This window comes from Chlorocebus sabaeus, chromosome 20 (genome assembly GCF_047675955.1).
Source record: "Chlorocebus sabaeus isolate Y175 chromosome 20, mChlSab1.0.hap1, whole genome shotgun sequence".
Lineage (NCBI taxonomy): Eukaryota > Metazoa > Chordata > Mammalia > Primates > Cercopithecidae > Chlorocebus > Chlorocebus sabaeus.
The window spans coordinates 93,669,039-93,682,476 of NC_132923.1; the positions used below are offsets into that span (position 1 = coordinate 93,669,039).

The 13,438-nt window shown below is 49.5% G+C and overlaps 1 protein-coding gene and 1 long non-coding RNA gene across 2 annotated transcripts in view; one reads left to right on the plus strand and one right to left on the minus strand.

Annotated features, from left to right (window-relative positions):
- Positions 1-931: 931 nt before the first annotated feature.
- TMEM125 (transmembrane protein 125) lies at positions 932-5,317 on the minus strand. Its single transcript, XM_007979119.3, has 3 exons — positions 4,455-5,317; positions 2,597-2,752; positions 932-2,357 (listed from the first exon to the last, which is right to left on the minus strand). The coding sequence occupies exon 3, from the start codon at positions 2,213-2,215 to the stop codon at positions 1,556-1,558; it is 660 nt and encodes a 219-aa protein (XP_007977310.1). The 5' UTR covers positions 2,216-2,357; positions 2,597-2,752; positions 4,455-5,317; the 3' UTR covers positions 932-1,555.
- The window catches only part of LOC103224977 (uncharacterized), an 86,575-nt gene continuing 77,590 nt past the window's right edge, over positions 4,454-13,438 (plus strand). The window contains exon 1 of the long non-coding RNA XR_005240357.2: positions 4,454-4,561. This is a non-coding gene — a long non-coding RNA (uncharacterized lncRNA). The remainder of the gene's footprint in view (positions 4,562-13,438) is intronic.

Sequence of the window (13,438 nt, forward strand, 5' to 3'; positions counted from 1 at the left end):
TGAGAGAGAGGAGCTCGTTCAAGATGAGAGGAGCAGGGTCAGTTTGGAATATGGTGGATATGAGGCACCCCTGGAGCACCCAGGGGAGCCGTTTCTGTTGTCCTTGGAGTTCTGGGACACGCCTTGTCTTTCTCTCCCGGGTCTGTTCACACTGTTCCCTCCCTCCATTGGCAACACTCTTCCCCTTATCTGTCAGCCCGGTGTTTTCTCCAGGAGACATCCTTGACGTTGCCCGCTGAAAGTCAACTTTTTGTTGTCAGAGCCTCTGTACTGTAACATCTCTTTGACCTGCCTCTCTGGGCATCTTCCACGGGCTTCATGCAGTCTGCACCTCGAGAAGCAGGAAGTGATGAAACACCTGAGTGCTGCTTCCCGTGGATCTCCATCACCCAGGAAATGGCACTGCATGCTACAGAGGGGGGATCCTCCCAGGGCTGACTCCAAGCAGGAAGTGACTCTCACCACCCTAGGGGGTTTGAAACACCTCTCCCATGCCCAGGAACCTAGAGCAGGCCAGCTGGCGCAGCCACTGCCCAGACGCGGGATATTCTGGTTTCAGAGGTGGGGTAGGGAGCTGCAGCCTCCCAGTCGCCCTCAGGGAATCCGCTGAGGCACAGCCAACGGGAGGTGCAGTTGCCAGAGAAACCAGCTGATAACACCAAACACGTAAGGCCTCATCCTGAACCAGCATGTGAGCAAATGCGAAGGACTCAGGTCCCTCACCTCTCCCTGGGACTGGAAACCAACCACCTTCCCAAGGCTGGCATCCAGTCCGTCCTCTCCCTACCTAACAGGAGAAACTACAGGCCTGACTGAGGACACCCTCAAGGCACCGTTTATGAGGCTGAGATAGGAGTGAGGAGTTCGTTTTGGATGGGGCGGGGCTTGGGGTAGGGGAGGAAGGGTCTCTGAGGTGAGATCCTGAGATGGAGACAATGACAACGGCAGCCGCCATTTTATTGCACATCAGCCACGAGCCCCGCCTTCCATGCACAATGACATTTCATCCCCACAATCGATGAACACAACCATGATAGCCACGAACTCCCAACTCCTCCAGCTGCTAGTGCTCAACGGGGAAATCCCTGCCAGGTCTGTCTCATTGCAGAGCCCATATTCTTTCTGCCTGGCAGCAGTTACTCTCCTCAATGAGCAGGCACTGGTGCAGTCTTGGGTGGACACCAGTCACCCCTATGGAAATCTTTGATGGATGTTACAGGACAGGATTGGATTTGAGGGGTTTTGGAAATGGGGCTCAAGAGTCTTCATCATGAGGCGTTTCTGAGTCTACTGACCTGAGATACAGACAGGAAGTTCCATGGACACAAACACCCAGTTCCAAGGAGGCACGCATTAACCTTCCCATGATGTGGATGTGTGGGAACTTCACATGGGCTGTTCATCACATTGCACCACTCTTCTGCAATCCACAGAAGAGCTGACCCAGCCTGGGGGCATACACGCACTCATGTATACTCAGCGTCCACATGCACTCACACCCTGGCTCGGCTCTGGGGACACTGAGGCCGGTGTGGGAAGAAGGGCTCTGGCTCCATCAGATGAGGCTGGCAATGCTGGATGTGGTCTCGTGACGCCGGCCAGCAGACAACTGTCCTGAGATGCTGAAGATGCTGCCATGGCCGCCATGGCCACTGTGGGTGGAGGAGGTGGGCATACAGATGGAGGGGCAGTGTCCGCTCACGCCCACTTGATACAGCAGCAGGCCCAGCAGCAAAAGTGAGCCAAAGGCAGCCAGAGCAATGCCCACAGACAGCATGGCGGCCAGCGGCCTAGCAGGGGCAGGGGCGGCGGCCAGCCCAGCCAGGGTCAGGCCGGTCACCAGCAGCATGAGGCCACTGAGCAGCACCACGAGGGCATCGGCCCCTCCACCACTGCGCAGGAGGGCCACATGGTGGGCCTGGCGGATGCAGTTCATGTCCTGCACGGCCGAGCTCATCAGCTGTTTCACCAGAACCAGCAGAGCCAGCAGACAGAGCACAGTGCCTGTTGCTAGCCGCCATTCACCTGAGCGGCTGCTGGTGGTTGACAGCAGTGCCACGCCGCCCGCGCCACAGCCTGCCACGAGGCCCACCGCCACGACAAAGCAGAGCGCTGAGCGCCGTGGCTGCTGGGACCACCACAGCTCCACCTGCTCTGCCAGCATGTCTGGGGGCAGCCCCCGGCCCCTTGGGGCTTGAGCCTCCTGTTCAGACATGGCTTGGTCAGGCAGGGGTCAGGGTAGGTCAACGTCAGGGGTCAGAGGGTGCAGATCACAGCCTGGAGCACCCGCCACCTGCTTGGCAGCTACAGGCCCAGAGTCCCATTCCTCTCACAGTCCAGGATATAGTCACCCTCACCTGTAGGGGAAGAATCACAGTCTTACCTTCCCAGCCCACCTGTCCCCCATGGTCCCACCTGGGGAGCCTTGGGGATGACCCCTGAGAGTCCACCCCCGTGTCCTCCCAAATCTCCCCTGGGAAAGCCCCCTCTGCAGCACTGTCCCTTGGAAATGGCTCTCCAATGAACCCAGGAGAGTATCCTGCCCATACAGTACCCCCCAAAACCCTCCAGGGAATCCCCTCACCCAGGCCCTGACCTCTCTGCCTCTGGTTCTCTCAGTCGCTGGTCCCATCCCGGCTGGCTGAGGGAGCTGGTGCCACGGTGGACGATGGGACGAACAGCCAGAGATAAAGCCTCATTCAGGATCCTACTCACATGGCCTCAGCTGTCACCACTGGTTCCTGGGGGGGAGCTGTGGGGATGGAGGGGGTGCTTATGACTTAACCCTTCTGGAACCAGAAGCCTGACTGACCTTGATACTTTTTTTTTTTTTTTTTTTGAGATGGAGTCTCGCTCTGTCACCCAGGCTGGAGCGCAGTGGCCGGACTTTAGCTCACTGCAAGCTCTGCCTCCCGGGTTTACGCCATTCTCCTGCCTCAGCCTCCTGAGTAGCTGGGACTACAGGCGCCCGCCACCGCGCCTGGCTAGTTTTTTTTTGTATTTTTTTTTAGTAGAGACAGGGTTTCACCATGTTAGCCAGGATGGTCTCGATCTCCTGACCTCGTAATCCGCCCGTCTCGGCCTCTCAAAGTGCTGGGATTACAGGCTTGAGCCACTGCGCCCGGCCCGATACTTCTCTTTTAGGGCTGTGTCTCCTCCTCCTCTGTGGGTTAGGACCAGACCCCTAACACCCTCCCTCCCCTAACATCCCATCCAATCCCACAGCCATGAGTTTGGTGTTATAAGCTGCCGGTTCCCACATTCCTCTCTCCAACCTACATCTCCCTCCTGAGTCACTTGTCACTTTGATGTCCCTGTGATGCAACAGGTCCCAACCCAAGCTCGTTATCTTACTCCAACCTGCTCCTCCTGCGTTCCTCCCTTCAGGCATGCCATCACCGCCCTCTCGGCCAGCTCCTCCTCCCTCTGCAGTATCTAATCCACATCCTGTCCCCAGGGCTCCACCTCTAAACACTTCTTTAGCCAGTTCCCTGCTCTTGTATTCACAGCTCCCACCTCCACCTCCTCACTGGTCTTTCTGCTCCCCTTGCTCTTCTCCACACTCGCCATTCCCTCATGCCATCCTCCTCCACGATTTCTCTTAAGTGGAGCAAAGGAAAAAAGAGGGCTCTGGATTTGAACCCCAGCTCCAGTCCTTCCCCCCGGTAGGAGCATGGCCAGGCACCTAACAGTGGTTGCTGATTTAACGTGTCTTCCAGAGGACAGCATGTCTCACACTGGGCAAAAATAAAGCACATGAGGTCCCTGCCCTCAAGGAGCCCCAGTCTGCAGCAGGAGACAGAGACAGAAGCAAGCAGGCTGATGCCTGTGCTACGTGTGGGTGGGGGTTCGTCAGTCCAGAGCACTGCAGAGCCCAGGAGAGGGGTCTAGGGGAGGCGCCAGGAAGCCTGAGTGGTTCATCTCTTACAGCCTCAGTCTCCTTATCTGAAAAGTGAGGACAATAACATTTATCTTGAGGGGTGGGGATGAGCCACCTGACATCTTCGTTTCAGATTTCCAACGGGGCCTAGAGCCTGCACAGATGCTCAAAGCGTGCTTTTTGAATACATGAAAATGATGTTACCCCTCCAAAGCAGAACAGGGCAGAAGATGTAGGTCCTGGGTCATTCTGGGAATATTACTATGTGGCCGTACACAGGTTACATCCTGACAAGGTATCTGTCCTCCCGGAGACTCCTCTGCAGAGGCTGACCCCTACCCCCCAGGTGGGCAGGGGCTGGTGCCAATGCCTCCAAGGAAGTGGGGGAGGTGGGCGTGGCCGTGGAGTCTGTCCCAGCATTCCCCTGGGCTGTGACTTCACTGGTCTGAAAGTGCTTGCAGAGGTGTGCTGAGACAGCGGGGGCCAGGCTGGGGGCAGGGTGGAGGTTCTCAGGGGAAAAGCGAGTGGGAGAACGTAGGGGTGGTGGGGTGTGGGGGGACAATGGGTAACTCACGAGAAGCCTGGACATGCTGGATCCCATCCGAGAAGGCAGGGCTGAGCAGGTGGGGCACTCTAGCTCGGTTTCCGGGGAGACACTTCACCTGCCTAACCTGCACTCAGGTGAGCCTGCGGGGAGGAGGATGAACAGGTGTCGTTTCCAGGGCAGGGCCTGAGCCGATTGGCTGACGTGGCACTGCTCCTTCTGCTGGGCAGAGGCATTCCTGGGAAGGGAGGCGCTTCTGTCTGCTGCTGTGAAGGCTGGGAACACAATTCGCCGACCTGGGCAGCAGGAGGAATGTTGTCTATCTGCCCCAGAGTCTGGGCGCCAACCCGTTCCCCAGCTCCCACCTGATTTAACTTTAGCTCCAGCTTCAAAACCACCCCCCAACTCCAGCTGCAGCTGCAAACCCTAGCTAGAACTCCCAGCTTCCACCCCTGCCCCAGCTCCTGCCACACATCTCAGCCCCAACCCCCAGCCCCATTTCCAAATTCAATTCCAGTTCCAACTCCAAATCCAACCTCAAATCCGGCTAGAAATCTCAGCTCCCAACTCCTAACTCCAACTCAAATTCTGGACTAAGGTCCTAGATCCCAACCTCATGCTCAGCCCGAACCTCGACTCCTGTTCCTGAATCCAGCCCCCAAACTCAACGCCAGCCTCAAACCCAGCTTTAGTCCCAGATTCCAACACCAGCAGACCGCAAACACAGCCCCAGTACCTCCATTCCTTGGCCCTAGGCTGGAGCCTCCAAAAGCCCTTCGCTCATTCTCCCTCCAACGCCTGACTTGCCCCACAGACTGGATCCTACTGGGGAAGCAGGATTTGAGTGAACAGGGAGGAGGGGTGAAGGCCTTTCAGGTGGGAGACAGGAGCTCCCAGAATAAACACTTCAGAATAAATGCCACACTCCTTCACAAGGCTCATAAAGCCTCTGCCACATGCACCAGGTCAGTCATTTGCCACTGGCACCCTGCCCTCCTCTCTGGCCTTCCAGTTTTTGAACTCAAGAGTTCTCTCTTGCCTGGGATATTCGCCACTCCCCAGCCTCAGTCTGACCGACTTGCATTCTTCAACTGAGATGCCACCTCCTCCAGGAAGCCCTCCCTGATTTGCAGGCTGGTTTAGGTGCCTCTTGCGTGCACCCATGGTCCCTGTGCTTCCCCAACTACTACTCTTTTTTTTTTTTTTTTTTTTTGAGACGGAGTCTTGCTCTGTGCCCCAGGCTGGAGTGCAGTGGCGCGATCTCGGCTCACTGCAAGCTCCGCCTCCCGGGTTCACGCCATTCTCCTGCCTCAGCCTCCCGAGTAGCTGGGACTACAGGCGCCCGCCACCTCGCCCGGCTAATTTTCTTGTATTTTTAGTGGAGACGGGGTTTCAACATGTTAGCCAGGATGGTCTCGATCTCCTGACCTCGTGATCCGCCCGCCTCGGCCTCCCAAAGTGCTGGGATTACAGGCTTGAGCCACCGCGCCCGGCCCCAACTACTACTCTTACTGCAATGTGCTTAACTGCCTATTATGCATTTACCTGTCATCCCCTGCTAGATGTGTGGTCCCCAGTAAGTACAGGGACAGTGTGTCTTTTACTAATCATCATGACCTCAGTAGCTAGTATGTAGGAAATAATCAATACATATTTGTTGAATGACTGATTAGCAGACTAAATGATAGCGTGAACTGACAGCTGTGGGGGTTTTGAGCAGGAAGCATGTGAGATGAAGCTGGAAAGACAAGTTTGGCTCAGGTTGTTCAGGGTCTTGAAGGCCCATAGTGAGGCACTTGGACTGTGTAAGGGGCCCATGAAGGGTTCTGAAGTTTAACAGGGACACAGTCGGAGCTTCTAATAGGCAAATCTGGCACCACACACACACACACCACCCTCCGGACTGGTGAAAGGCAGGCTGACTGGAGCTGGTGTAGGCTGTCCCTCATCTCCTGGACCAGCCCCTGTGGTGTCTCTTGCTGTTTTCTCCTCATGTGTGTGAACTAGAAAAGAAAAACAAGATCACACTTGTCTTGTCATTATCAGTTCACAAAATAATTGTACTTAGCCCGCTTTTGCCATCTCTTTGCTTTGTTCCGTGGAGGTGACTGGAGGCCAGTCATAATTCTAGAACAGCCCTGTCCACTAGAAATATAGCCTGAGCTGCCAGGCACAGTGGCTCACGCCTGTAATCCCAGCACTTTGGGAGGCTGAGGTGGGTGGATCACGAGGTCAGGAGTTCAAGACCAGCCTGGCCAACATGGTGAAACCCTGTCTCTGCTAAAAACACAAAAATTAGCCAGGCATGGTGGTGGGTGCCTGTAGTCCCAGCTACTCAGGAGGCTGAGGCAGGAGAATCGCTTGAACCCAGGAGGCAGAGGTTGCAGTGGGGCGAGATTATGACACTGCACTCCAACCTGGGTGACAGAGCAAGACTCCATCTCGGTGGGGTGGGGGGAGAAAAAGAAATATAGTGTGAGCCACAGATATAATTTAAACATTTCTAATAGCTGCATTCAAAAATGAAAAAGAAACTCATACGATTAATACATTGAAATTAATATATTTTAATTGCAAAACACATTTTAATATATGTTATTGATGAGCTATTTTACAGTTTTATTTTGTACAAGGTATTTTATTTTTATTTTTAAAAATAGAGATGGGGGTCTCGCTGTGTTGTCCAGGCTGTTCTCAAACTCCTGGGTTCAAGCGATCCTCCTGCCTCGGCTTCCCAAAGTGCTGAGATTACAGGCATGAAAAAAGTCTTGAAAATCTGTGGGTATTATTTTACACTTACAGTGCATCTCATTTATCCCAGCCACATTGCAAATGCCCAGGCACCACATCTGTCATGTGGCTGTGTCCTTACTGGATGGCATGGCTCTAGATGTCCTTCCCCTCAGAGAAAGTTCAGGGCAGGCTGGATCAGGAGGATGGTTGGGCAGAACAGTGGTGTGCTATTGCAGGTGTTCATCCTGTCACTTTGCAAAGCATTATAAAGGCATTCCCTTTATAATAAAGGGGCTTGACTCAGAGGAGCAGGGGAGCCAGAGGCCCAATAGGGCTTGCTGGCTGCAGATTCCTCTTGTACACATCTGACATTTATTTACCCACCCTGGTCCCCAGGAGGGTCCAGTCCCAGTCAGACCCATGGGCCAGCTGTCCCAGGCAGAGCTGCAGCAGGGGACCCATGAAATTTTCCTTCTTTTTCCCTTTCCCTTGGGGGTTTGAAGGGAACTTTTTGGATGGGAGAAACAAAGCCTAAAAGCTTCGTTGGTTTAAACACTGATTGGGCACGGCTCTATTCTAGTTCTGGGTCTTATCAAGTAACTTGGAGTCAAGTGGAAAGGCAGGCTTTTCACAGGGCTGTTGAACTCTATCAAAACAGAGGTTGCTGGGGTAATTCAGGCTGGTGACGGTGAAGGTCAGCAGGAGGAGGCAGCCGTGGGCACAGAGCGGAAGTTGCGGACGAACCACCCACAGACCCACAAGAAGGTGGCGAATGGGAGTACTTGGGGGAGAACGCAGAGGCTGCGGGGCTGTCTCCCAGCTTCTATGTTTCCACCACAGGCTGTTCTCAACCCAGTGGCCCCAGTGATCCAGTTAGGAGGTGCAGACTCCCTCCAGTGGCCCGCAGCTCCATCTGCCTGGAATGCTTCCGATCCACATGACTCCCTCCCTCCCTCCTTCAGGAATGTTCTCAAATGGCATCTTCTCAGGGAGACCTCTTGGTCACCTTGTCTCAAATTGCAACCTCCCCAGTACTTCCTATCCCCTGTCCTTATGTCTTTTATTTCCTTATGTTTCTCCTTAGCATGATCACTCTGACATGCTATATATCTTTCTTATCAAATGGGAATTTTGTCTCCTAGATAGTAAGCTTCCTGAAGGAAAGGATTTGTGTCTGTTTACTGTCCTATCTCTACCTCCTGGAATAGGACTGGCATAGAGTAGGTGCTCAATAAACATTTGTTGAATGAATGAATGAATAGTGGAAAGAACACTGGATTTGGAGCTAGATTGATCTTGAAGGTTCAAGCCCCAGCTCTAGCTATGTAACCGGAGAAAAACTGCTTAACCTCCATGTGTCTCTTTCATTTGTAAGATGCAGATGACATAACTTACTTTATATAGTTGTAGGAGGATTAAATAATATAATTAATCTGGGCACGGTGGCTGGCACCTATAATCCCAACACTTTGGGAGGCTGAGGTGGGCAGATCACTTGAGGTCAGGAGTTCAAGACCAGCCTGGGCAACATGGTGAAACCCCGTCTCTACTAAAAACGCAAAAAATTTGCCAGGTGTGGTGGCGGGCGCCTGTAGTCCCAGCTACTTGGGAGGCTGAGGCAGGTAATTGCTTGAACCCAGGAGGTGGAGGTTGCAGTGAGCCGAGATCCTGCCACTGCACTCCAGCCTGGGCAACAGAGCAAGACTCCGTCTCAAAAAAAGAAAAAGAAAAAGAAAAAAAAGAATGAATCTATTCAGCATCCATTGATCATATCCTTCCTGCGGCCCAGGTGTTGTGCAGGTGCTGGAGATACCGTGGTGAGTGGAGAGGCACTGTTCTTGCCATCCTGAGGGTGGTCTCAGGGGACAATGGGTATAAGGCATAGCACCTACAGGCTTCCAGTGTCTCCAGGCACCCACTCCCTTCTTAGTGAGTGATAGTTCCCCGAGATAGACATCTTTTGGAGTATTGGTCCCATTCACCATGACCATCCTCACTGCAAGGAAGAATCCCAACGACCAGACTATGTTTTGTGACCCACCACTGCAGCTACAGTTGATTAGATAGAGCCTCAGACTCTAGCTAGGCACCCAGATAGGTGAGTGTCCTTTGTGGGTCCAGACAGCAGGATCTGCTCCTCCCAATTTGGGAAATTTTAAAAGGAATTTCCATTTGTAGATGGAACAAGCCCAACTGACTGAGAGGGAAGCGCTGCGACTGTTTCAGTGCGGACACTCTTGGGGACTTGTTTGTTCTTGTGTGTTATGTCCCGGCAAGTGAGCATCTTTTTTGGGTACCAGATGGCGGGGTCAGCTCCTCTCAATTTGGGAAATTCCTTAAGGAATTCCCATTTGCTGGTTGATCAAGCCCAAACACAGAAGAGAGAGGAAGTACCCTGACTGTTTCAGTTTGGACACTCTAGAGGCTTGTGTGTTGCTGCAGTAGTTGGATAGTGTTCTGGTGATTGTGTGTGTTTGATACAGTCATGAGGAATTAGAATTCAATTTGATATTCTTTTGCAATACTGTTTGGCCCCAATCTTGTTTGGAATCTGGAGTTGGCTGTTGAATGGGAAAGTGGGATGGAGTTGCATGTATCCAGGCTTTTGTGCTGCTGTTGTAAGCAGAGTCGGGCCTGGTTAATATGTGATGTTTTCCTATGGTGCTGTTTAGCCCCAGTGTTCTTTGGAGTCTCGGGAGGTTTGGCCCTTAAAAATCAAACTGCCATGAAAACTGCTTTACCCAAAATTTTGGCTCGTAGCCTTTGTTGGATTACCTGTCAGGGCAAACAAAGCGTAACCATGTAAAGCTGGTGAGTTTGTATTGCTATGGCATGGGTGAAGTTTCAAGGTAAAAGCTATTGGATTTTCGCTTGTTTATGTGTCTGCATACCTAGATGTGTTTATTTGTATGTACACTTGCTGTTATATGTTGTGTTGGCTTATAAGAGTGCTCATAAATTAAGTAAATAAGTCTAAGCAATTTTCTTTTTTTTTTTTTTTTTTTGAGATGGAGTCTTGCTCTGTTGCCCAGGCTGGAGTGCAGTGACGCGATCTCGGCTCACTGCAAGCTCCGCCTCCCGCATTCACGCCATTCTCCTGCCTCAGCCTCCGGAGTAGCTGGGACTACAGGTGCCCACCACCACGCCCAGCTAATTTTTTGTATTTTTAGTACAGATGGGGTTTCACCGTGTTAGCCAGGATGGTCTGGATCTCCTGACCTTGTGATCCTCCTGTCTCGGCCTCCCAAAGTGCTGGGATTACAGGCGTGAGCCACCGCACCCAGTCGAAGCAGTTTTCAAGTTCACATGACTTAAGTAAATCTTTACTAAACAAACTGGTTTTAAAATTATTGGTAAAATGAAAATATAAATGTCTTCAGAATTGTCAGCATACATTTCTGTCTGGATTTTATATGTGTCACCATGCTTGGCCCTTAACTTGGAGGCTCTAAAGTGAGCACCTGAAGTTCACTGGCTATGAAAAAACTGGTTAGGCTGGGTGTGGTGGCTTATGCCTGTAATCCCAGTACTTTGGGAGGCCAAAGCAGGCAGATCACTTGAGATCAGGAGTTTGAGACCAGCCTGGCCAACGTGGTGAAACCCCATCTCTACTAAAAATACAAATTAGCTGGGTGCGCTGGTGCACATCTGTAATCCCAGCTACTTGGGAAGCTGAGGCAGGAGAATTGCTTGAACCCAGGAGGCAGAGGCTGCAGTGAGTTGAGACTGCACCACTGCACTCCAGCCTGGGTGATAGGGTGAAACACTGTCTCAAACAAACAAACAAACCAAAAAAAAAAAAAAAAAAGAAAAAAGAAAGAAAAAGAAAAAAGAAAAAACTGGTTAACAAGGAAATAACCAACTTTAAATGATGGTGTCTAATAACTGTTTTCAGAAATAATCTAGATAATCTGTTAAAAATGAAAGAATTGAGTACATGTAAATGGCATAAATGTTTTAGGTAAACTTTTTGTGTAATTTTAAATCTTAAAATTATTTTGATGCTCATTAACATCTGCATCATTTCCAGTTAAGAAAGGGTTATGATACGGGGAAATATGTTTCTAGAAATTGTGGAACTGTTCTCAGCTGTAAAATGCTCATATCTGATAGTTCAGGATTTATTGCTTCCTAGGGTTTCACTAAAACTTAAGGTTACCAAGGATAAGAATTAGAGTTAATATATAGTTATGCCTATAAAATGTGCCACAAATATGCTATTAGTGAGAAAAAGAATAATTATATCTAATTCAGAAGTTATTTAAAAGTAAAATTAATTCAAATTATGGACTTGAAAATGATTATGAAACAAAGTAGTAAGGAACCAGTAAGTAAGGGAGAGAGGTGTAAAGAAAGTCATGGATGTGAAGATGTAATTTTGGCAAAGAAGATTGTAAAGGAAAGATAATAATTTTGTATGAGAAAGGATCTTGTGTGGTGAATTTTTTGTCCTGGAGTAAAATGTCTGGTTATTTAAAGAAAAAACAAGAAGAAAAAAATCTGGGACTGGATGGAAAACCCAGTCATGTTGTAAACAGACTTATTTTTTTAAGTTCTGAACAGAAATAGTACATTATATATTTTGTTGTTTGGAGAAGTGGATGAGAGTGGAACTGTTTTAAGTGGTGTTTGTTTCCAGGGTGAGTCAACTGAATCAATAGTTTGGGTTGGTTTCAGATCGGTTCCTTTAATACAGAAAAACTGTGATATGGATACAAAGTTTTAATGTTCAGGAAAGATTAGCCTTGTCCTTTAGAAAATTATATTGATTAGAATTTCTCTCAAATGAATTTAAAGTGACATTCACTTGGATTAAGTAGTAATAAAAAAGATGATATTTTCTAGTGATTTTTTAAAAATCTCAAGTAGTTTATCACTGATTGACCTTCATGTGTATAACTTGAAAACAAAATATGTGCAAGTGTTGCACTGGTTTGAAGATTTTGGCAGTAAAAGTTACCTAATCAGTTGTCAGTACTGTGTCTAGAAACCAGTCTTGGAAGTGTGATGATGTGCTTTTAAAATAGCTGAAAAGAAATTGTTTTGTACTTGTTCTTACTTTGTCCTTGTTTTGTCGTATAGTATTGTGTCCGGAATTGGTTCTTTCCGGTGGGTTCTTGGTCTCGCTGACTTAAACAATGAAGCCGCGGACCCTCGCAGTGAGTCTTACAGTTCTTAAAGATGGTGTGTCCAGAGTTTGTTCCTTCCGATGTTCAGATGTGTCCCGAGTTTCTTCCTTCTGGTGGGTTCGTGTTCTCGCCTGACTTCAGGAGTGAAGCTGCAGACCTTTGCAGTGAGTGTTACAGCTCTTAAAGGTGGCGTGTATGGAGTTGTTTGTTCCTCCCGGTGGGTTCATGGTCTCGCTGACTTCAGGAGTGAAGCCACAGACCTTCGCAGTGAGTGCTACAGCTCTTAAAGGTAGTGCGAACCCAAAGAGTGAGCAGCAGCAAGATTTATTGCGAAGAGTGAAAGAACAAACCTCCCACAGCCTGGAAGGGGACCCAAGCAGGTTGCCACTGGCTGCTCGGATGGCCAGCATTTATTCCCTTATTTGGCCCCACCCACGTCCTGATGATTGGTCCATTTTACAGAGCACTGATTGGGCCATTTTTACAGAGTGCTGATTGGTGCGTTTACAAACCTTTAGCTAGACACAGAGCACTCATTGGTGTGTTTTTACAGAGGGCTGGTTGGTGCGTTTACAAACCTTTAGCTAGACACAGAGCACTCATTGGTGTGTTTACAATCCTTTATCTAGACAGAAAGGTTCTCCAAATCCCCACCCGATCCAGAAGCCCAGCCAGCTTCACCTCTCAGTATTTAAGTGAAAGATTATTTCTCATATTGAATTTACAAAACTGATACTTGCATTTACCATATTTCGATGATGGAGGAAAAAGTTGTCTTAGTTTGGTAAGTTTGGCATAGGGCTTATCACATTTTTGATGCTTTGGGTCACAGTTCTGTCTCTAGAATACTAGCATTAGACATATGCAATGAGTAACCTAACTATTTTAATACACTGGTTTGAAATACTGCAGGCAGTTATTCCTAAACACTAAATCACAGTGTTTTTATTTGTAACATGTTAGAGAAAACGATAGGACTTTCTTTAGTATAAATATCCTAGTAACTAATGCTTGTGTTGTTAAGTTACAGGGCTTTGATTCTTGAGCCTCAAGAAGGCACCAACCTGATAAATTTTGAGCATTGATACCAGTCAAATCCTCAGGACAGTGATGCAAGGCCAGTTCTGGGCCCATGTGTTGGAATAACAGGGT